Source organism: Carcharodon carcharias, chromosome 10 (genome assembly GCF_017639515.1).
Source record: "Carcharodon carcharias isolate sCarCar2 chromosome 10, sCarCar2.pri, whole genome shotgun sequence".
Classification (NCBI taxonomy): domain Eukaryota; kingdom Metazoa; phylum Chordata; class Chondrichthyes; order Lamniformes; family Lamnidae; genus Carcharodon; species Carcharodon carcharias.
In genome coordinates, this window is record NC_054476.1 from 71,264,062 (window position 1) to 71,289,538 (window position 25,477).

At 43.6% G+C, this 25,477-nt stretch overlaps 1 protein-coding gene across 1 annotated transcript in view; it reads right to left on the bottom strand.

Moving 5' to 3' along the window:
- Nucleotides 1-25,477, bottom strand: part of trpm5 (transient receptor potential cation channel, subfamily M, member 5) — a 134,464-nt gene that overhangs the window by 108,103 nt on the left and 884 nt on the right. The window contains exon 2 of the mRNA XM_041198375.1: nt 9,703-9,960. Coding sequence (XP_041054309.1) covers nt 9,703-9,729 — 27 coding nt within the window. The 5' untranslated portion in view covers nt 9,730-9,960. The remainder of the gene's footprint in view (nt 1-9,702; nt 9,961-25,477) is intronic.

The window sequence follows — 25,477 nt, forward strand, 5'->3', positions numbered from 1 at the left end:
GAGGTCAGAGGGGGAGAGGAATTGAAGTGGCACACAAAAAGGAGCTCAAGGTTGTGTGTCTGGACTGAATATTCCCCACACTGATGAGGCAATCACACAATGAGCAGTGAATATAGTATACTAAATTGCATAATTATAGAAAATGTTATTCCTCATCTGAGGAATATTAACATTAAAAAGCACCCTGGACAGCGGCATGGGAGATGAAAAAACAGGTGTTAATAATAGCTGAAAAAAGAGACATGTCGAAGCTTTTTGTCTTGCACTCATCAGGACACCACAAGAATACCAATATAAGGGGCAAATAAATTATACTATATGAGAAGAGAGCTCTGATTGGTTGACAAGTGGACTCTGATAGGTAGAGGTGTTACAATGGAGAATTGTTGTTTTCCCTTTATATTGGTATCCTTAAGAAGTGTCCCTGTGAGTGCAAGACAAAAAGCTTCAACATGTCTCTTTTTTCAGCAATACTCAAGTTCTGTACTACCAAAAGATTGGGTGTTAATATGTTGCCAAACCTTCTTGATTGCCCTGAAGTTTCCAGGATTTAAGATTATTCTCTTGAACACTGCTGCTAGCAGCTTGGGAGCTAAATACTTTTTCTGAGCATTTTTATTAGTTATAAAAATAATGGGAGAAAAGGCTGTTTGACCAGGTATGGAGGCTGGAAGCTATAGGAAATCTCCAGAAATAAGACCAACCACATTTGGCAACCCTGATGTTGCTCATCATGTGATTGAAAGACCTGGGGTTCAGATACAAAATAAAAATCATTGAAACTTAAAACCTAATGTTGAAGTTACTGCCATAAATGATCAATGATCAGGCCAGAGGATTGTAGCATGTATAAGTTGCTACAATTTGACATTGATGTTCCCTCTATATATATATATTATATATTATCCTCCTTTTAATATTAATATGTATGCCTGTTTCTCTGAAGGGTCCACACTCAAGCATCAATTGTCTGACCTGCTGACTGATTCCAGCCTTTTCAGTTTTTGCTTCTGATTTCCAGAATCTACATTAGCTTTTTGCTTGTTTAGGTGTTTTTTACCATGTTCCCATATTTGCATAATGCTAATTCTTCCTCAACTTTGACAGTGTTCTGTATATTTACTGTTTATAGTCATGACAATTCTGGTTTATTCAAATAACAAACTGAATTTGCATTCATTGACATGAAGCCTCACTAACAGGTAAGATTTGTACCCGGTGCTTTTCGTTAGTTCCGAAAGTCTCTCAGGTGCGGTTAGACTTAACAACGACTTCTCTGTATAGTCAAACATCCCAAATACAATGAAGCCAAACAAGCTAAGCCTTCCTTTGAACTCTAACAATCAAACCATTGAGATCTGCTGTCCAGCAGACATCAGAATAAGCCACGTGACCCCCTCCATTTTACCTTAAATTAAAGCCACTGTTCCAAAACATAATCTTATAAACCTCATAATTGTAACACACAATGTAAAAGGCATCTGTGGCATGAGTGAGCAAGGCTCTTCAACAAATTTGACTCAAGAACCTTACTGAGGTATGGAGAGTCTAAATCCGGAACTATGAACTATAAATCAGGAAATACAAATTAAACTTAATGATGTACAGAAAGCAGAATAAAGATTGGGAAAGGCAGATAGAATTAAGAGAGAGAGAAAAGGACAAAGCAGCCCCTCGATCAGCACTCCATCCACCACCTTAAACATCACTCCCTCCACCACCGATGTACAGTGGTAGCAATGTGTACCATCTACAAAATGCACAGCAGCAAATCACCAAGGCTCCTTGACAGCACCTTCCAAACCTCTACCATCTGGAAGGGCAAGGGCAGCAGATGCATGGGAACACCACCACCTGGATGTTCCCTTCAAGCTACACACCATCCTGACTTGGAAATATATTGTCCTTCCTTCACTGTCACTGAGTCAAAATCTTGGAACCCACTCCCTAACAGCACTGTGGTGTACCTACACCACATGAACTGCCATAGTTCAAGAAGGCAGCTCACCACCACCTTCTCAAGGGCTGTTTGGGATGAATAGCAAATGTTGGCCTTACCAGTGAAACTCACGTACCACAAAACAGTAAAAAGAAGCTAAAAGAGACAAACAGAAAAAAAAGATATTCCTTTAAAACCTCCATGTTAATTATCTCCTGAAGGAAAAATAAATTTTCAGAGTCAGAGAGGCTGTTTGTCAGTAAGTATCACTTACCATGCCATTAAAAATGCTCTTCCCCAGTCTAAATTTAATGGCATCTTTAGTGGGAACTACTGGAAGGCACCTCAAGTTCACGCCATGACACTGATTTCGGTGCCAAGTCTATTAGTAATGTTACTGCACACCTTCAAAAGAAGCTATCTTGGATTGTAAATTTTGAATTTCCACGTGGGATTGTCAGAAGTTTTTCTCCATTATAGTGGTGAGCGCTGATAGTCTCACCGGGTAGGATTTTCCAGCCCCGGCAGTGGCGGGCGTCATCGCGGGTGGGATGGAAAAATTTGGAGAGCTGCCAAAAGTCCAAATTTTCCCATCCTGCCCATGATGATGCACACCACAGGTGGGGCCAAAAAATCCCGGCCACTGCCATTCACAATACAAAATCCGGCCGACAGGCATATTCATGTGTTTGAGAAAATTGAGATCAATCTAAACCTACTCGCTTGCTATTGACTTCATTCTTCCAGGCATCTCCCTCAGGCTCAAGCAGACTGTTCAGAACCTCAGTGTCTTGTTTGTTCCTCCAGTGAGTGCCAGATCCACGTTCTCTCTGTCACATAGACAGCCTCTTTCCTCCTATGCAGCACTATCTGTCTCCACCCCTAGCACAGCCCCACCAGTGCTGAAATCCTCATTTGTGCCTCCACACTTGACTATTCCAATGCTTTCCTTGCCAATTTCATAACTGCCACTCTTCAACATTTAGGGAATCATAGAATGGTTAGGGCACAGAAGGAAGCCATTCAGATTTGCTATGTCTGTACTGGCTCTGTATAAGAGCAACCCAGCTAGCCCCATTCCCTGCCTTTTCTTTCTCTGAAAGGCCTTCAAACTCTTGTCTATGGTAAATTCAAGATGTTATTATATCATCCAAGCATGACAAAACAAACTGAATAGCCAAAGCCACCCGCATCATTATAACATGACCAATTGGAAGTTCCCCTCCAAGCCAGTCACCATCCTGACTTGGAAATATATCGCCATTCCTCCACTGTTGCTGGGTCAAGATCCTGGAACTCCCTCCCTAACAGCACTACCTACACCACATGGACTGCAGCAATTCAAGAAGGCAGCTCACCACCATCTTCTCAAGGGTAATTAGGGATGGGCAATAAATGCTGGCCTAGCCAGTGATGACCACATCCCAAGAACAGATAAAAAGAATTATAAAGTACAAGACAATTTACTTCTTACAGTAAATCAAACCCTTAAACTCAAATTGTCTTTCAATCCATCCTATAAGTCAAATGTACTAGTGTTTATATTGAATGAGATTGTGATTGTATGAGATACAACCGAGAACTAGGCTGAATATAGAAGGTTTAAAGGGGAACTGAAAAAGCAAATAAGAGAAGCAAAGAGAGAGTATGAAAGGAGACTGACAGCCAACATAAAAGGGGATCCCAAAGTCTTCTATAGGCATTTTTTTTAATTCAATCATGGGATATGGGTGTTGCTGGCTAGGCTAGCATTTATTACCCTTCCCTTGAAAAGGTGTTGGTGAGCTATCTTCTTGAACCGCTGCAGGTGTAGGTACACCCAGAGTGCTATTAGGAGGGAGTTCCAGGATTTTGACCCAGCCACAGTGAAGGAACGGCTATGTATTTCTAAGCCAGGATGGTGAGTGGCTTGAAGGGGACCTTCCAGGTGGTGTATGCTGCCCTTGTCCTTCTAGATGGTAGTGGTCATGGGTTTGGGAGGTGCTGTCAAAGAAGCCTTGGTGAGTTTCTGCAGTGCATTTTGTAGATGATACACACTGCTGCCACAGTGCATTGGTGGTGGAGGGAGTGAATATTTGTGACAGATGTGCCAATCAAGCGGGCTGCTTTGTCCTGGATGGTGTCAAGCTTCTTGAGTGTTGTTGGAGCTGCACTCATCCGGACAAGTGAAGAGAACTCCATCACACTCCTGACTTGTGCCTTATAGATGGACAGGCTTTGGGGAGTCAGGAAGTGAGTTACCTGCCACAGGATTCCTAGCCTCTGACCTGCTCTTGTAGCCACAGTATTTATATAGCTAGTGCAGTTCAGTTTCTGGTCAATGGTAACACCCAGGCTGTTGCTAGTAGGGGAATTCAGTGATGGTAATGCCATTAAATATCAAGGGGCGATGGTTAGATTCTCTCTTATTGGAGATGATTATTGCGTGGCATTTGTGTGGTGCAAATGTTACTTGCCACTGTTCAGCCCAAGCCTGGATATTGTCCAGGTCTTGCTGCATTTGGACATGGACCGTTTCAGTATCTGAGGAGTTGCAAATGGTGCTGAACATTATGCAATCATCAGCGAACATCCCCACTTCTGACCTCATGATGGAAGGAAGGTCATTGATGAAGCAGCTGAAGATGGTTGGGCCTAGGTCACTACCCTGAGGAACTCTTGCACTGATGTCCTGAAACTGAGATGATTGACCTCCAAAAACCACAACCATCTTCCTATGTGCTAGGCATGACTCTAACCAGCAGAGAGTTTTCCCCCTGATTCCCATTGACTCCAGTTTTGCGAGGGCTCCTTGATGCCACACTCAGTCAAATGATGTCAAGGGCAGTCACTCTCTCCTCACCTTTGGAGTTCAGCTCATTTGACAATGATTGAACCAAGGCTGTAATGAGGTCAGGAGCTGATGACCCTGGCGGAACCCAAACTGAGCATCAGTGAGCAGGTTATTTATTGATAAGGAAGTGTTGCTTGATAGCACTGTTGATGACCCCTTCCATCACTTTACTGATGGTGGAGAGTAGGCTGGTGGGGCAGTAATTGGCTGGGTTGGATTTGTCCTGCTTTTTGTGTGCATAACATGCCTGGACAATTTCCCACATAGCTGGGTAGATGCCAGTGTTGTAGCTGTACTGGAACAGCTTGGCTAGGGATGTGGCAAGTTCTGGAGCACAAGTCTTCAGTATTATTTCCGGAATATTTTCAGGGCCCATAGCCTTTGCAGTATCCAGTGCCTTCAGCCCTTTCTTGGTATCATGTGGAGTAAATCGAATTGGCTGAAGACTGGCACCTGTGATGCTGGGGACCTTTGGGGGAGGCAGAGATGATTCATCCACTCAGCATTTCTGGCTGAAGATTGTTGTGAATGCTTCAGCTTTATCTTTTGCACTGATACGCTGGGTTCCCCCATATTTGAGGATTGGGATATTTGTGGAGCCTCCTCCTCCAGTGAGTTATTTTATTGTGTACCACCATTCACGATTGGACGTGGCAGGACTGCAGTGCTTGGATCTGATCCGTTAGCTATGGAATCACTTAGCTCTGTCTATCACTTGCTGCTTAAGCTATTTGGCACACAAGTAGTCCTGTGTTGTAGCTTCACCAGGTTGACAACCATTTTTAAGCAAGCCTGCTGCTGTTCCTGGCATGCCCTCCTGCACTCTTCATTGAACCAGGGTTGATCCGCTGGCTTGGTGGTAACAGTAGAGTGGGGGATATGCCGGGCCATGAGGTTACAGATTGTGTTCAAGTACAATTCTGCTGCTTCTGATGCCTGCAGCACATCATGGCTGCCCAACCTTGAGTTGCTACATCTGTTTGAATTCTATCACATTTAGCCCAGTGGTAGTGCCGCACAACACAATAGAGGGTATCCTCAATGTGAAGACAGGACTTCATCTCCACAATGATGATGCGGTGATCACTCCTATTGACACCGTCATGGACAGATGCATCTGTGGCAGGCAGGTTAATGAGGATGAGGTCAAGTATGTTTTTCCTTCTTGTTGGTTCCCTCACAACCTGCTGCAGACCCAGTCTAGCAGCTATGTCCTTTAGGACTCAGCCAGCTCAGTTAGTAGTGGTGCCACCAAGCCACCCTTGGTGATAGACATTGAAGACTCCCACCCAGAGTACATTCTGTGCTCTTGCCATCCTCAGTGCTTCCTCCAAGTGATGTTCAACATGGAGGAGCACTGATTCATCAGCTGAGGGAGCCGGGGGAGGTGGCAGGACAGACCCAGCAGAGGTGGCAGCACAGTGATATACAGTCAGGAGGGAGTTGCCCTGGGAGTCCTCAACATTGACTCCGGACCCCATGAAGTCTCATGGCATCAGGTCAAACATGCGCAAGGAAACCCCTTGCTGATTACCACTGTGCCGCCAGCTCTGCTGGGTCTGTCCTGATAGTGAGACCGGACATACCCAGGGATAGTGATGGTGGTGTCTGGGACGTTATATGTAAGGTATGATTCTGTGAGAATGACTATGTCAGGCTGTTGCTTGACTAGTCTGTGAGACAGCTCTCCCAATTTTGGCACCAGCTCCCAGATGTTCATAAGGAGGACTTTGCAGGGCCAACAGGGCTGAGTTTACCAGGTCATTTCCTGCACCTAGGTCGATGCTGGGTGGTCCATCTGGTTCCATTCATTTAAAACTTTTTAGAGGATTGATATATCTGAGTGATTTGCTAGGCATTTCAGAGGGCAATTAAAAGTTAACCACATTGCTGTGGTTCTGGAGTCACATGTAGGTCAGACCAGGTAAGGGTGACAGATTTCCTTCCCTAAAGGACATTAGTGAACCAGGTGGGTTTTTACAACAATCGACAATGGTTTCACGGTCATCATTAGACTTTTAATTCCCAATTTTTACCGAATTCAAATTTCGCCATTTGCCGTGGTGGGATTCGAACCCCAGTCCCCAGAGCATTACCCTGGGATTCTGGGTTACCAGTCCAGTGACAATACCACTAGCAAAAAGGTGGTTAAAAAGGACAAGTAGGGTCAATGTGGGACCAAAAAGGGGATTTACATATGGAGACAGGGGAATAAAGGCTGAGGTATTAAATGAATACTTTGCATCTGTCTTTACGATGCAAGAATCTGCTAGCCAGGCCACAGTGAAAGGGGAGATAATTAATACATTAGAATGATTTAAAATTGTTATGGAAAAGGTATTGATATGGAGAAGGGATTAGATTGGCTATCTGTAAGGCACCAAGGCTGGATGAAATGTGTACAAGGATACTGAGAGAAGTGCAAGTGGAAATTGTGGAGGCACTGGCCATAATTTTCCAGTCTTTCTTAAACTCAGGGGTAGTTCCAGAAGACTGGGGAATTGCCAATGTTTCAAAAAAGGATGTAAAGATAAGCCCAACAACCACAGGCCAGTCAGTTTGGTGGTGGGGAAACTTCCAGAAACAATAATTCAGGACAAAATTAATAGTCACATTGACAAATGCGGGTTAATTAAGAAAGGCTTTTTATACAGTGCCATACAATCGACACATGAGCAAAGTTATCACTCATGGGATAACAGTAGCAACATGGAGACGAAATTGGCTGAATAACAGGAAACAGAGATGAGTGGTTAATGGATGTTTTTGGGCTGGAGGAAGGTTTGTAGTGGGAATTTCCCAGGATCAGTGTTGGACCCTTGCATTTCCAGATATATATTAAATGATGCAGATCTTGGTGCACAGGGCACAATTTCAAAATTTGTAAATATTACAAAACTTGCAAACATTGTGAACTGTGAGAAGAATAGCATATAACTTCAAAAGGACATAGAAAAGTTGGTGGAATTGGCAGACAATTGGCAGATGCTGTTCAATGTGGAGAAATGTGAAGTGATTCATTTTGGTAGGAAGAAAATAGAGAGACAACATAAAATAAAGGGTACAATTCTAAAGAGAGTGCAGCCGAGGGACCTGGGTGTATATGTACATAAGTTATTGAAGATGGCAGGACAGGTTGAGAGAGTGGTTAATAAAGCATACAGTATCCTAGACTTTATTAATAGGGGCACAGGGTGCAAGAGTAAGGAAGTGTGCAGAAATGGTCCACAGGAATGGTTCCAGGGATGAAGAACTTCAGTTGCAAAGATAGATTTGAGAAACTGGGACTATTTCCCTTGGAAAAGAGAAGGCTGAGGGGAGATTTGATAGAGGTATTCAAATTAATGAGTGGTGTGGACAGAGTGGATAGGGAGAAACTATTCCTACTAGCAAAAGCATCAGAAACAAGAGGGCACAGATCTAAAGTAATTGGCAAAAGACGACATGAGGAAAAACTTTTCAGACAGCGAGTGTTGAAAAAACTTCAGGAGTGCACTGCCTGACAGTGTGGTGGAGGCTGGTTTAAGTCAGGCATTCAAAATGGGATCAGATTGTTATCTGAAAAGGAACAACGAGCAGGGTTATGGAGAGAAGGTGAGAGAATGGCACTCGGTGAATTGCTCATTGGAGAGCCAGTCCAGGCATGATGGGCCGAATGGCCTCCTTCTGCACTGTAACAATTCTGTGATTCTGTGTCGTGCCTCAGGTCTCACATTTTAAATGCAGAGAAAGTATCCTGCGAGCCACCCCTACACGTCCAAAAATGGGCTCACCTGAAGTTCTACCCAGAAAGTCTTATTTTGCTCTATTTGTCTAAGGACAATTGTGGCAAATCTGAGCAGGTTTCCCCATCACAAATCATTGGGGGTTTTTTAAGCATTAATAATCGTGGGTGCCTTAATTTTTCTAGCAATTTAAATGCCAATGTGACATATAGAGATGAAATAGCTCCTATTGATAATTTTACTAGAAATTTGAGCAGCAAAGAGGAATTTTGCCTGTAGTGACTTCTGCTAAGCATATAAATAGTTGGTTCAGAAATGCCAAAGGAGTTTACCCTTCATAGAAAACTTTTATTTCAAAAACTCAGATGTGGTAATTCACTACAATAAAAAAGGTTTTCCTTTGAAAGCCTGAATGTGAAATTTCTGTGTGTTCTATTTTGTACACTAGTTCCACCCTTTTGAGAATATCGCACAGATGCAACGTTCATGTAAAGGCATTAACAAGTGCACGTCAGAGGGAATGAAACTTGTTATAGTTAAGTGTCTCTTCATATTGGGACTTGCATCTGCTCATTGATTAATAATAAACCCAATGAAAAGTCAAGCCTGCACCCCCCTCTGCCAATAGAGTCTCCTGCTGCCACGATTGAATTTATTATTAATTAATTTATTGAATTTATTCAAGGCAGAGTTAAATAGATTCTTGGTAGAAAATGACGTCAAATGTTATGGGGGGCAGACAGGAAAATGATGTTGAGACAACAACCAGATCAGCCATGATCTTACTGAATGGCGAAGCAGCTTCGAAGAACCGAATGGCCCACGCTTGCTCCTCAATCGCATGATCCTATGAAAATCTGTTTATGTGAAATATCACTTTTCTACGATACACGATTCTAATCGGAATCGGAGTAGCCCAGTCGTCTCTCCTGACCTGTCATTACGGAAATCATCTGTGAGGGACTCAGCACCAATTACAGAACCGCTTCCCAATGTAAACCGGCGGCTGCTACTTGCTGGATACTTTCTGTTTATACTGTAAGCATCCTCAGACAAGTTTTAGTTATCACTTGAACCCTGGATCTCATACAATGCCATCCTGTGTTGTCATTATTCCAGTTAGAAAGCTCTTATCTTTCCTGTCCCTCTTATTTTGAAAGAAAGACACTTGTATTTTTAAAAATTGGAATTGGACAGTTTCTTACCTGCTGTCGTTCCTCGGTGCCGGCCATCTCGAATCTTCAGCAATTTCTCTCCCAAACCTGTTCAAGTCGGTCAGTTTACTTGCCTGGTTCGCCTTTTTGAGTGGTTTCAGGAATTCTGCCCGAGGACCAGCCTCAGCTACAAACTGGCCAGAGGACGTTTCTGACCACTAGTGTGCACTGGAGGTATTTCATACCGCTTCCTGTCCCAATGTTTCAGGGGAAAGTTTGACGCCTCCAGCTCAGTTATCTGATGGCGAACTGTGAGAGTGACAGAAGCTTTAGATTGAACGGGAAAGGCAAAACAGTAAAACTGGGCGGGATCAGCACAATCTCGGAGAAGTTGAATCCATTCTTCTACAATCAGCTTGTTTAAGAGGTAAAAGACTTGCATTGATGTGACGTCTATCTAGGAATACTCAGTGCGCTTCATATATGAAGTGTTTTTGAAGTGACTGTAGTAACGTGGGAAATGTGGCACACAGCAAGCTCCCACAAATATCAATGTCAAAATGACCAAGGATTTTTTTCAGTGATATTAATTGAGGGGTAAATATCAGCCAGGATACCAGGGAGGACTTGCCTGCTCTCCTTCAAAATACTGACATGGGATCTTTTACATTTTTTAAATTTATGCTTTCGCTGGCTAGGCCATTATTTGTTGCCCATCCCTAATTGCCCTTGAGAAGCTTGTGCTGAGCTGCCTACTTGAACCGTCTGTGTGGTGTAGGTACACCCACATTGCTGTTTGGGAGAGAGTTCCAAGCTTTTGACCCAGCGACAGTGAAGAAATAGTTCAAAGTCAGGATGGCTGGGAACTTCCAGGTGGTGGTGTTCCCATGCATCTGCTGCCTTTGTCCTTCTAGATGGTAGAGGTCTTGAGTTTGGAAGGTGCTGTTGAAGGACCCTTTCTGAGTCAGTGCAGTGCACCTTGTAGATGGGACACACTGCTGCTACTGTGCGTCGGTGGTAGAAGCAGTGAATGCTTAAGAGGATGGATGGGGTGCCAATCAAGCAGGCTGCTTTGTCCTGGATGGTGTTCAGCTTCTTGAGTGTTGTTACAGCTGCACTCATTTGGCAACTGGGGAGTATTCCATCACACTCCTGTTTGAGCTGTGTAGATCATGGACAGGCTTTGGGGAGTCAGGAGGTGGGTTACACACCACAGAATTCACAGCCTTTGACATGATCTTGTAGCCACAGTATTTATATGGCTAGCCCAGTTCAGTTTCTGGTCAATGGCAACCCCCAGGATGTTGATAATGGGGGATTTAGCGATGGTAATGCCATTGAATGTAAGGAGCAATGGTTAGATTCTCTCCTGTTGGATATGGTCATTGCCTGGCACTTATATGGCATGAATGCTACTTGCCACTTATCAGCCCAAACCTGAACATTGTCCTGGTCTTGCTCCATATGGACATGGACTACTTCAGTATCTGAGGAATTACGAATGGTGCTGAATATTTTGCAATTGTCAGCAAACATCCCAGCTTCTGACCTTATGATGGAAGGAAGGTATTGATGAAGCAGCTGAAGATGGTTGGGCCAAGGACACTACCCTGAGGAACTCTTGCAGCGATATCTTGGAGCTTAGATAAATGACCTCCATCAACCACAACCATCTTCTTACATTCACTAGAGAGAGAGGGTGCAAATGGGTGCAGCAGTGGAAGCTGGATCGGCGGGTCTAAAACAAGAAGCAGTGAAGGGTTGGAGTAGGGTGGCAAAGAAGTAACATTCCAAAAGAGAGAAATGAAAAGTGGAGTGTAATGAGATGTAAAGGAATTTTTTTTAAGGAGGTGATAAATAACAGCTTCTTGAAGGTAGTAAGAATAATGTCAGAGGGTAGAAACAAGATGACAATCCTGTGAGCTTCAAATTGAGTGGAAGTTAAGTGGCCAAGAGCTGGGATTGTACAGGATTGAGGCAAAGATGGTGGGTTCATGGATAGCTGCATGTAATAAACACTGGTGGATGAGAGAAGATAGTGGAGAAACTATGGGATTGGTTGGGAGGAGGATATACTAGGCAAAGGGGTAGGTAAATGAGATTGTAGTTGAGGTGGACAGGGTAGCAGAGAGATTCCATATTTAGGCTCCTTTTCTTAGTCAGTTTATGTAACTTAGAAACATACAAGGAGGCCATTTTTAAAATTCATCCACGGGATGTGGCAAAACTGGCATTTGTCTCTAATTGCCCTTGAGAAGGTGGTGGTGAGCCACCTTCTTGAACTACTGTAGTCCATGTGGTGTAGGTACACCCACAGAGCCATTAGGGTGGTAATGCCAGGACCTTGGCCCAGTGACTGTGAAGCAACAGTGATATACTGTATTCCCAAGTCAATATGGTGCGTATAACTTGGAGGAAACTTGCAAGTGGTGGTGTTCCCATGTGTCCGCTGCTCTTGTCTTTCTAGGTGATAGAGCTTCTGGGTTTGGAAGATGCTATTGAAGGAGCTGTGATAAGTTGCTGCAATGCATCTTGTAGATGATACACACTGCTTCCACTGTGCATTGTTGGTCAAGACAGATGAATGTTTAAAGTGGTGGTTGGGGTGGTATTCAGGCATGCTGCTTTGTCCTTGATGGTGTTGAGCTTTTTGAATGTTGTTGGATCTCTCTCATCCAGGCAAATGAAAAGTATTTCATCACCTTCCTGAATTGTGCCTTGCAGATGATGGACAGGCTTTGGGGAGTCAGGAGTTGAGTTACTCATCACTGAATTCTCAATCTTTTATCTATTTTTGCCACAGTATTTATATGGCTAGTCCAGTTCAGTTTCTGATCACTGGTAACCCCCAGGATGTTAATGGTGAAGTTTAACCATTGGTAATGCCATTAAATGTCAAGGGGGGTGGCTTGATTCCCTCTTGTTGGAGATGGTTATTGCCTGGCACTTGTGTGGCATGAATGTTACTTGCCATTTATCAGCACAAATCTGAATGTTGTCCATGTCTTGCTGCACACAGGCAGGGACTGCTTCAGTGGAAAATTGCCCAGGTATGTTCTGTCCACAAAAAGCAGGACAACTCCAACTTGGTCATTTACAGTTCCATCAGTCTATGCTTGATCATTAGCAAAGTAATAGAAGGTGTCATCGAGTGATGCCCTGGGTCTGATTTGATTGGCATCCAACAATGGCAACCATCTTCCTTTATGCTAGGTATGAGTCCAACCAGTGGAGGGTTTGCTCTTTGGTTTCCATTGACTTCAATTTTGCTACAGCTCCTCGATGCCACACTTGGTCAAATGCAGCCTTTATGTCAAAGGTAGCCATTTTCAACTTAGCCCTGGAATTCAGTCCTTTGTCCATGTTTGGGTCAAGGTTATAATGAGAAAAACAGAATTACCTGGAAAAACTCAGCAGGTCTGGCAGCATTGGCGGAGAAGAAAAGAGTTGACGTTTCGAGTCCTCATGACCCTTCGACAGAACTTGAGTTCGAGTCCAAGAAAGAGTTGAAATATAACCTGGTTTAAGGTGTGTGTGTGTGGGGGGCGGAGAGAGAGAGAGAGAGAGAGAGAGAAGTGGAGTGGGGGTGTGGTTGTAGGGACAAACCAGCAGTGTTAGAAGCAGATCATCAAAAGATGTCAACAACAATAGAACAAAAGAACACATAAGTGTTAAAGTTGGTGATATTATCTAAACAAATGTGCTAATTAAGAATGGATGGTAGGGCACTCAAGGTATAGCTCTAGTGGGGGTGGGGAGAGCATAAAAGATGTAAAAAAAAAAATTTTTTTTCTTTTTTTCTTATATAATGGAAATAGGTGGGAAAAGGAAAATCTATGTAATTTATTGGAAAAAAAAAGAAAAGGAAGGGGGAAACAGAAAGGGGGTGGGGATGGGGGAGGGAGCTCATGACCTAAAGTTGTTGAATTCAATATTCAGTCCGGATGGCTGTAAAGTGCCTAGTCGGAAGATGAGGTGTTGTTCCTCCAGTTTGCGTTGGGCTTCACTGGAACAATGCAGCAAGCCAAGGACAGACATGTGGGCAAGAGAGCAGGGTGGAGTGTTAAAATGGCAAGCGACAGGGAGGTTTGAGTCATTCTTGCGGACAGACCACAGGTGTTCTGCAAAGCGGTCGCCCAGTTTACGTTTGGTCTCTCCAATGTAGAGGAGACCACATTGGGAGCAACGAATGCAGTAGACTAAGTTGGGGGAAATGCAAGTGAAATGCTGCTTCACTTGAAAGGAGTGTTTGGGTCCTTGGACGGTGAGGAGAGAGGAAGTGAAGGGGCAGGTGTTGCATCTTTTGTGTGGGCATGGGGTGGTGCCATAGGAGGGGGTTGAGGAGTAGGGGGTGATGGAGGAGTGGACCAGGGTGTCCCGGAGGGAGCAATCCCTACGGAATGCCAATAGGGGGGGGTGAAGGGAAAATGTGTTTGGTGGTGGCATCATGCTGGAGTTGGCGGAAATGGCGGAGGATGATCCTTTGAATGCGGAGGCTGGTGGGGTGATAAGTGAGGACAAGGGGGACCCTATCATGTTTCTGGGAGGGAGGAGAAGGCATGAGGGCGGATGCGCGGGAGATGGGCCGGACACGATTGAGGACCCTGTCAACGACCGTGGGTGGAAAACCTCGGTTAAGGAAGAAGGAGGACATGTCAGAGGAACTGTTTTTGAAGGTAGCATCATTGGAACAGATGCGACGGAGGTGAAGGAACTGAGAGAATGGGATGGAGTCCTTACAGGAAGCGGGGTGTGAGGAGCTGTAGTCGAGATAGCTGTGGGAGTCGGTGGGTTTGTAATGGATATTGGTGGACAGTCTATCACCAGAGATTGAGACAGAGAGGTCAAGGAAGGGAAGTGTCAGAGTTGGACCACGTGAAAATGATGGAGGGGTGGAGATTGGAAGCAAAATTAATAAATTTTTCCAAGTCCCGACGAGAGCATGAAGCGGCACCGAAGTAATCATCGATGTACCGGAGAAAGAGTTGTGGAAGGGGGCCGGAGTAGGACTGGAACAAGGAATGTTCCACATACCCCATAAAGAGACAGGCATAGCTGGGGCGCATGCGAGCACCCATAGACACACCTTTTATTTGGAGGAAATGAGAGGAGTTGAAGGAGAAATTGTTCAGTGTGAGAACAAGTTCAGCCAGACGGAGGAGAGTAGTGGTGGATGGGGATTGTTTGGGCCTCTGTTTGAGGAAGAAGCTAAGGGCCCTCAGACCATCCTGGTGGGGGATGGAGGTGTAGAGGGATTGGACGTCCATGGTGAAGAGGAAGCGGTTGGGGCCAGGGAAGTGGAAATCGTTGATGTGACGTAAGGTGTCAGAGGAATCACGGATGTAGGTGGGAAGGGACTGGACAAGGGGAGAGAGAAGGGAGTCAAGATAACGAGAAATGAGTTCTGTGGGGCAGGAGCAAGCTGAGATGATCGGTCTACCGGAGCAGTTCTGTGGAGTGTTTGGGTCCTTGGACGGTGAGGAGAGAGGAAGTGAAGGGGCAGGTGTTGCATCTTTTGTGTGGGCATGGGGTGGTGCCATAGGAGGGGGTTGAGGAGTAGGGGGTGATGGAGGAGTGGACCAGGGTGTCCCGGAGGATTTGTGGATTTTGGGTAGGAGATAGAAGCGGGCCGTCCGATGTTGGGCGACTGTCAGGTTGGAAGCTGTGGGAGGGAGATCCCCAGAGGAGATGAGGTCAGTGACAGTCCTGGAAACAATGACTTGATGTTCAGTGGTGGGGTCATGGTCCAGGGAGAGGTAGGAGGAAGTGTCTGCGAGTTGACGCTCAGCCTCCGCGAGGTAGAGGTCAGTGCGCCAGACAACAACAGCACCACCCTTGTCAGCGGGTTTGATGACAATGTTAGGATTGGACCTGAGAGAATGGAGTGCAGTAAGTTCAGAGAGAGACAGGTTAGAATGGGTGAGAGGAGCAGAGAAATTGAGACGACTAATGTGGCGCCGACAGTTCTCAATGAAAAGATCGAGAGAAGGTAAGAATCCAGAGGGAGGGGTCCAGGTGGAGGGAGAATATTGGAGATGGGTAAAAGAATCTGTTGAACTGGGAGAGGACTCCTGCCCAAGGAAGTGAGCCCGGAGACGAAGACGGCAGAAGAAGAGTTCAGCATCATGCCGAGCCCGAAATTCATTGAGGTGAGGGCGTAAGGGTATGAAACTAAGTCCTTTGCTGAGCACTGAACGTTCAGCATTGGAGAGGGGAAGGTCAGGGGCTATAGTGAATACACGGCTGGGGTTGGGATTGGAAGATGGGGTGGGGACGGAGGGACAGGCTGGGGTGGAGGGCCCTAGATGGGTGTTGGTGTCGATGAGTTGTTGGAGCTTGCGTTCCTTAGCACTTGAGAGAAAGAGAAAAAGTTTCTTGTTGAGGCGTTGGATGAGCTGAAGGATAACATGAAACTGGGGGCACGCGCAGCTTTGAAAAAGGGTACGGCAGTGCTGCTGGAGGGAGGGGTCGAGTGTGTTCATATGGCGGTGCATGGCACTGAGTGTGGATTTCAGAATGTGACGGGAACAACAGTCCGAGAAACGTTTTATGTCCCGGAGATACCTGTAATCCTGGGTGGGTTCGAAACATGAGGGGTGGAATTTCAGTTGAAATCCACGTGGGGTAAGTCGGAGATGGAGACAGTCACTGAGAAAGGAGATATGGCTGTGAAAGTGGGTTTTAGTAAACACCTTGTCAAACACCAGGAGGGAAATGGAAAGCAAGGAAGGTGAGCAGGGCAAAAGAGAGGAATGGAAATCTTGTCGCAGAAAAGAACAGAACTTCTTCAAGGAGGTAGGCATTTCTTGAAGAGCAGTGGCAGTCAATTAAACACAGAGATAAAAACAAAAAAACTGCGGATGCTGGAAATCCAAAACAAAAACAAAAACAGAATTACCTGGAAAAACTCAGCAGGTCTGGCAGCATCGGCGGAGAAGAAAAGAGTTGACGTTTCGAGTCCTTATGACCCTTCGACAGAACTTGAGTTCGAGTCCAAGAAAGAGTTGAAATATAACCTGGTTTAAGGTGTGTGTGTGGGGGGCGGAGAGAGAGAGAGAGAGAGAGAGAGAGAGAGAGAGAAGTGGAGTGGGGGTGTGGTTGTAGGGACAAACCAGCAGTGATAGAAGCAGATCATCAAAAGATGTCAACAACAGTAGAACAAAAGAACACATAGGTGTTAAAGTTGGTGATATTATCTAAACAAATGTGCTAATTAAGAATGGATGGTAGGGCACTCAAGGTATAGCTCTAGTGGGGAGAGCATAAAAGATGTAAAAAAATTTTTTAAAAAAATATTCCGGACTGAATATTGAATTCAACAACTTTAGGTCTTGAGCTCCCTCCCCCATCCCCATCCCCTTTCTGTTTCCCCCTTCCTTTTCTTTTTTTCCAATAAATTATATAGATTTTTCCCACCTATTTCCATTATTTTTTAAAAAAAAAAATTTTTTTTACATCTTTTATGCTCTCCCCACCCCCACTAGAGCTATACCTTGAGTGCCCTTCCATCCATTCTTAATTAGCACATTCATTTGGATAATATCACCAACTTTAACTTTAACACCTATGTGTTCTTTTGTTCTATTGTTGTTGACATCTTTTGATGATCTGCTTCTATCACTGCTGGTTTGTCCCTACAACCACACCCCCACTCCACTTCTCTCTCTCTCTCTCTCTCTCTCTCTCCGCCCCCCACACACACACCTTAAACCAGGTTATATTTCAACTCTTTCTTGGACTCGAACTCAAGTTCTGTCGAAGGGTCATGAGGACTCGAAACGTCAACTCTTTTCTTCTCCGCCGATGCTGCCAGACCTGCTGAGTTTTTCCAGGTAATTTTGTTTTTGTTTTGGATTTCCAGCATCCGCAGTTTTTTTGTTTTTATCTCAAGGTTATAATGAGGTCTGGAACCAAGTAGCCCTGGCAGAACCTAAACTGAGCATTGATGAGCAGGTTATTATTAAATAAGTGCTTCTAATATAACTGCCAGTGACCACTTCCATTACTTTACTGATGATGGAGAATAGAATGATGGGGCAGTAATTGGCTGGATTGGTTTTTTCCTGCTTTTTGTGTACAGGCCGTACCTGGGCAATTTTCCACATATCTGGGTCGATACCAGTGTTTCAGTTATACTAGAACAGCTTGGCCAGGGATGTGGCTAGTTCTGGAGCACAAGTCTTCAGTACTATTGCCAGGATATTGTCTGGATCAATAGCCTTTATAGTATCCAGTGCCTTCAGGCTTTTCTTTATATCACGTGGAGTTAATTGAATTGGCTGAATAATACAAGTGATAGGCACAGGAGTAACCCATGCTGCCTGTCGAGCCTGCTGTGCCATTCAATATGATCATGGCTGATCTTGGGTTTCAACTCCACTTTCCTGCCCATTCCCTATATCCGTTGATTCCCTGAGAGACCAAAAATCTGCCTATCTCAGCCTTAAATTTAGTCAATAGTGGAGCATCCACAGCCCTCTGGGTTAGAAAATCCAATGATTCACAATCCTCTGAATGAAGAAAATTCTCCTCATCTCAGTATTAAAATGATTGGCCCCTTGTCCTGAGACTGTGCTCCTGTGTTCTCGATTCCTCAGCCAACGGAAACAACCTCTCAGTGTCTCTCTGTCAAGCCCTGCCAAGATTGGCATCTATGATGTTAGGGACCTTCTGACTGAAGATGATTGCAAATGCTTCAGCCCTGTCTTTTGCACTGATACGCTGTCTCCCTCATCATTGAGGATGAGGATGCTTGTGGAGTGTCTCTCTCCTGTTGTTTAATTGTCCACCACTATTCATGACTGGATGTATCAGGACTACAGAGCACTAATCTGATTCATTGGTGTGGGGTCAGTTAGTTCTGTCTATAACAGCTTCTGCTGTTTAGCATGTATGTAATCCTGTGTTGTAGCTTCACCATGTCAGCAGCTCATTTTTGGGTATGCCTGGTACTGTTCCCGGCATTATCTCTTACACCTGTCATTGAACCAGGATTGGTCCCCTGGCTTGATGGTGATGGTAATGAGGGAGATGCTGGCGAATGAGGTTACAGATTGTGGTAGAGTACAATCCTGCTGCTGCTGATGGCCCACACTACCTCCTGGATGTTTTGGCCTGCTAGATCTGTTCAGAATCTATTCCATTTAGTATAGTTAGTGCCACACAACATGATAGGGGATCTCCTCAGTGTGAAGATGGGGCTTCATCTCCATAAGGACTCTACCACCAATACTGCATGGATATATGCTTCTGTGACATATAGATTTGTGAGGATGTTGTCCCATTCTGTCTTGTCACCTGCTACAGACCCAGTCTGGCAGATATGTCCTTCAGGATTCAGCCAGTTCAGTCAGTAGTGTGCTACTGAGTTCCTCTTAGTGATGGACATTGACATCCCCCATCCAAAGTACATTCTGTTTCGACTATCATCAGTGTTTCTTTGACCTGGTGTTCAGCATTGAGGAGTGCTGATTCACCAGCTGAGGGCAGGCAGTAGATGCGAATCAGCAGGAGCAGAGTTAATATTGAGGGCTTCCAGGGCACTACCTCCTGTCTATGTATACCACTGTGCCACTAACTCCAATGGATCTCTGTTACTGATGGGAAAGGACATATCCAGGGATGATAGAGGAGTCTGGGGGATGCTTTTTCCAGTTGGTGAGCGGGACCCACTTGCCGATGTGTAAAATAACGCAGGGTGACGTCAGGCGTGCGTCCTGATGTCTCCCTGCGTCATTTAGATTCTCAGTTCGGCAGGCACACAGCCGAGTCAGCTGTGCCCCCGCCAACCTGTCAACAGCCTATTAAGGCCATTAAAAAAGTAATTGAAATGATTAATAGACCTGCCCATCCAACCTTAAGGTTGGAAAGCAGGCGACGAGCCCAGGCGGCCTTCCGAAAAAACATGAAACCTCACCCACGGGCGGGATGAGGTTTCATGAGGGATTTAAAATTTTCGGAATATTTTTAAATAAAAGTATTAGACATGCCTCAACTCATGTGATATGAGGGGGCATGTCAGGAAAATTTTTTCTAACCTTTTAAAAAATTTTTACAACTTCAACCAATCTCCCTGAAGTGGCACTTTGCCTCAGGGAGATCTGTGTGCTCTTTCACGCGCATGCGCGAAACAGCGCTGTCCCAGCTCAGGGAATCCACCACCCCACCCCCCCCCCCCCCCCCACCCGCACAGGGAGCACATAGTGCTTCCTAGCGCATGTCATGCTGGGTGGGCCTTAATTAGCCTGCCCATGTAAAATGGCGGCGCGTCCTCCCACACAATCCCCCCAATGGGGGGAAAATGCTGCCCTGGGACTTTGGCTGTGAGATAATGTCCCATGAGTATGACTATGTCAGGTTGATACTTGACTATAATATAAACAGGAAATGCTGGAAAAACTCAATAGGTCTGACAACACCTGTGGAACGAGAAACAGAATTAACGTTTCGAGTGCGTATGGCTTCTTCAGAGCTTGTTGCATGACTGTTCTGTGGGACAGCTCTCCCAATTTTGGGATACTGAGGAGGAATTTGGAGGGACAGCTGGGCAGAAGGTGCCTTTTCTCGTGCTTAGATCGACACCGGGTGATCTGCCCAATTTTAATTCTTATTCAAATTTTCTGTAGTGGTCTGATGCAACTGAATGACTCACTATGCCATTTCAGAGGGCAGTTGAAAATCAACCACATTGCTGTGGGTCTGGAGTAACATGTAGGGAAGGCAGGAGAAGGACAGCCGATTTCCTTCTGTGAAGTACATGAGTGAACTGCATGGGTTCTTGCAAAAATCTAGTAGTTTCATGATCATCAGTTATGAGGTTCTAGATTTTTTTATTCCCTGTATATTACTTCATTGAAATTAAGTTCTCCAACTATCATGGTAGGGATTGGACTCATACCTCCATAGCATTAATCTGGCCATTTCATTATTTGTCCACTGACATCACCTCTATGCTACCATCCCCATTCGGTCTCTTGAGCTTATTCCTCCAATCCCATTAGCTCACAGCTAATGTATACCCTAACTCCCACCCTTCTTCTCATCTTCAGCCCATAACCCTTGACACCCTTCCCAAGCAAAAATCTATCAAATTGCCTTGGAAAGAAAGTTCTAGATTCCCACTACCCTTTGTATGAAAAAGTGCTGCCTGATTTTACACCGGAATGATCTAGCTCTCATTTTAAAATTATGTTCGCTTATTGTGGGTTCCAGCACCAGAGGAAATAATTTCTTTGCGCCTACCTAAAGTAGGATATACTTGCCCTAGAGGGGGCAAAACAAAGGTTCATTCATCTAATTCCTTGGATGAGGGGATTGTCGTATGAAGAGAGATTGAGTGGATGAGGCCTACATTCCCTAGTGTTTAAAAGAATGAGGTGATCTCATTGAAACATATAAAATTCTTAAGGGGCTGGGATAAATGCTGGGAGGGCATTTTCCTTGTCTATGGAGTATAGAACCAGGAGCTACAGTCTCAGAATAAGAAGTCTGCTATTTATGACTGAGATGAGAAGAAATTTTATCACTCAAAGGCCTGTGAATTGAGATTTCTCTATCCCAGAGGGCTGTGGATACTCCATAATTGAGTATAATCAAGACCAACCAATAGATTTTTGAATACTAAGGGAGTCAAGGCATATGGGGATAATGTGGAATGTGCAGTCGAGGCAGAAGATCAACCATGATCTTATTGAATGCCGGAGTATGTTCATGGGTTGAATAGCCTATTTATGTTTTTATATACCCTATCAAATGCCTTTATCATTTAAACATCTCAAGCAGATTATCCCTCAAGCTTCTAAACTAAGGACTATTTGCCAAGCTTATGTATTCTCAGAATTTAACCTTTTATGCCCTTGTATCATTCTATTGAATCTGCAGTGTACTATCTCCAAGGCCAACATATCCTTACTGAAGTGATACCAGAATTGAACACAATACTCCAGGTGGATTTGAACAGACTTTAAACAACTGAAGCATTACTTCTTTCAATTTGTTTTTCAGCATCTTTGAAATAAAGCCCATCATTCCATTAGCCATTTGCATTACTTTTTGTATCTGAGCATGAGCACTTTGTCATTTATGTACATGCACATCTAAATCCCATTGTTCATCCACAGCTACTCAATTTTAAGAAAGAATTCAGGTTTGCCTTTCTTGTAACCAAAAGGGATGACCTTATATTCCCCACACTGAACTCCGTCTGCCATAATTTTTACCATGCACTTAATCTGTCTGCCCCATTGTAACTGCGCTTCTTACTTAGTGCCATCTGCAAATTGGATATAAAATTCCCTGTTCCTTCATCCAAGTCATGAACATCTATTGTGAAAATTGTGGGTCTCAGTATAGATTCCTTGGGAGCATCATTTGTCACATACCACAAATCAAAGAGCATTTCCTTTAGCTCCACTCTCTGTCCCCCACTCCCAACTAATTACCAGCCCATGTTATGAGGTTACCTCCAATTCTCCATGCTTTAATTTTTGTTAGCAGTCTCTTGTGTAGAACCTAAATAAATATCTTCTAGAAGCCCATACAAACATCACCCATAGTTGCTTCCCTATTCACCATGACAGTGATCTCCTCAAAAGTTTTAACTGGATTATTCAACCATAACTTGTCTTTCACAAATCCATGCCAACTCTCCTTGATCAGTTCAGACTTGTCTAAGTGTTCAACCACTATATCCCTGATAATAGTTTTCAGTAACTTCTTTAAAACAGATGTTAAGGTGACAGGTCTGTAATTACCTTCAGTAATAGAATGACATTTGCAATTTTTAAAAACCAAAGGCCCAATTTCTGAATCTTAGAGAGCATGGAATATTATGACACTGCAATTTCCTCACTTATTTCTTCTAATACCCTGGGTTGGATACCAGTAGGCCTTTGTCTATCTTAAGTCCCATTACTCTTCCCACTACCAACTGACAAGTAACTTAATATGTAATTGTGATATTATGTGTTTGTATATACAATAGATGTTAGATTATGCTAACTCAAAACAAGATAACTAATAAATGGTTTACAATCCCTGTAGAAACTACCTTCTTCATACTAACTTTTCTATACGCAGTAACTCTTCTCTAATATTTATGGTGGTAGATTGGGAGCACCCACAGACATTTCAGGCAATTGTGTTTAAGTGTATTTTTATAAGGTATTTCATTGCAGCACTAAAGCAGTGCTGTCCTATTAGAAATGGCATTTTTTGGATGAAACTAAGGCCCTGTCTGCCCTCTCAGATGGACATAAAGATCACATGGCACTATTTCACAGAAGAGCAGCAGAGTTCTCCCCTGTGCTCTGGCCAATACTTATCCATCAATCAACATCATAAAAAAACAAATTACCTGGTTATTAACATGTTGCTGTTTGTGGGACCTTGCTGTGTGCAAATTGGCTGCTGTGTTTCCTATATTACAGGTGACTACACTTTAGTGGCTGTAAAACAATTTGGGACATTGAGATTGTAAAAGGTGCTATATAAATGTAAGATTTTTCATTTTTGATATTGTCAATATTTCACTTCATATCTGATTGCTTTTCTAGAACTTTCTTCCAGTGTTTTATGCAATCGTCTAAAAAGAACTAGCTAAAAGTAATTTACAGCGTTTAAGGGCACTGCATCTCTGATTCTCATTCCAACTGTGATACTTTATCATTATCTTTGAAACTTAGAAAATTACAGCTATATAAATATTTGAAAACAGAAAAGCAGGTAACACAAAAGGTAGCTAAACAGGGCTGGTAAATATACCATACAATTAATGTCCATGAATCTGTCTCCTATTGTTCACCCTTGATACCCATTATCTGTCGATGTTTGCATGCTGCACCATGATGGGGCTGTGTTTCCCAAGTGCAGTTCTTAAATAGCTTGCTGCAAGCCCTAATGTTTTTGTGGACCTTCTGTACCACCGATCTTCGGAAGTCCCTGCAGTTTGCATTTGGCTATCCATATCTGTGTTAGCAAACTTGGAAGCACCAGCACAATAAAGGAGTAAAAAAATATATATATAAAAGCAAAAAACTGTGGATGTTGGAAATCCAAAACAAAAACAGAATTACCTGGAAAAACTCAGCAGGTTTGGCAGCATCGGCGGAGAAGAAAATAGTTGAAGGGTCATGAGGACTCGAAACGTCAACTCTTTTCTTCTCCGCCGATGCTGCCAGACCTGCTGAGTTTTTCCAGGTAACAATAAAGGAGTGTCTTTTCTCTCTCCCTGTCAGCCTATATCTTTCTCTTTCACTTTTAGTTTTCTGCATTTCCTTTGAGCCATTTATATCTCTTTGATATGATATAAAGTACACGTCATGTAATATTTACATATATGTAAAAATGCTAGCACCAGCATAATAAAAGCACCTTTGCTCTCTTTGTCTGCATATTCTATTGTTTTTATTTCTCTGAGTTTCCTTTGGACTACCCCTCTTTAGTTCTCACATATGAAGTAGTGTACACACTGAAATATTTACATATATGTAAAAAGTCTAGGCCAAATAAACTACCAAAAATAAACATTTTCTGAGAGATGAGCTGCCTATTGAATGCGCTAGAAGATTAATCACCTTATATCAACTGTCTGTGACTGCAGAATTGTTAGTCATGGGATTGAAGGAGTTTGGTAAAGGAATTATTGAGTTTTGTTATCTTTAAGCTATTTTAAGATGTTCTGCCATATTTGAGTTTATTTGAATATTTCATTGCTGATATATGTATTGTGAATCATTGAATGGTTACAGCACTGAAGGAGGCTATTCAGCCCATTGTGTCCATGCTGGCTCTCTGCAAGAGCAGCTCACCTAGTCCCACAACTGCACCCCCCTCTTCACTGCCACCTTTTCCCTGCAGCCTTGTACATTTTTTCTATTCAGATAAAACTGCTTTAATTATTTTTGCAATCTTGTTTTGTGAAATTTGAATGCAAGTGAGTGACAGTCCATTGCAATATACAGTCACAATGGTTGAACATAACCCTGTGAAAAGGTATTACTGATCATCTCTCATCCACAACTTTCACAAATGTGGAAAACATTTCAGTGAGACCATCCTGGCAACACTAGATGAAGCCAGAAGAAGACTTCAAGGAACCATAGGACCTTGAAGAATCCAAGAAGTCATCCACAAAAGGCCTCAGTCATACATGAGTCCTTCAGGTGTAAGTCATCAGGACTGATTAGAGGCCTTTCGTATACCCTCCCTGTCTATGTGTAGCATCTAGGGCCATTCCCATCACTACCTTAGGCTAACTGCCAGACGTTCCCAGGAGTACTGGAAAGAAGGGCAGATGGGAGGAGAAAGGACCCCATCCTGGTCATCATGGGGCCCTTTTCTATCTCTATCATGTCTGATTTCAGAGGAAATTGACCCCATGGTATGGAATTGTTAACATTTCAAGAAAACACCCGTCCAACATGGCATATAATCATAATGCTATTTATAAACACCAAGCTATTTCTGGTACTTACAAACTAAAGAGAGAGGCAAGATATGCATGCACACCATCATCCACCACACAAATATGAGTATTGCACTAATCTTTAACTGTCAATAACATAATCTCCGTTATTTTTTTCTTCTGAATGTTAGCATCGCTGTCAAGAGCAGCATTTGTTGCCTATACCTAATAGTCCTTGAGAAGGTATTGGTGTGACAACACTTTAATGTTCACACAGGAAGCACATCCAGATGTGATCTATTTGTCAAACAAGGCAACACACTTTATCCTAATTAACTGTCAAACATTGCACTAATTTTCATGTTGCAGCAATTGAGTTGGCAACAGCTTATTTTGTTAAAAACAATATATATAAATGTTATA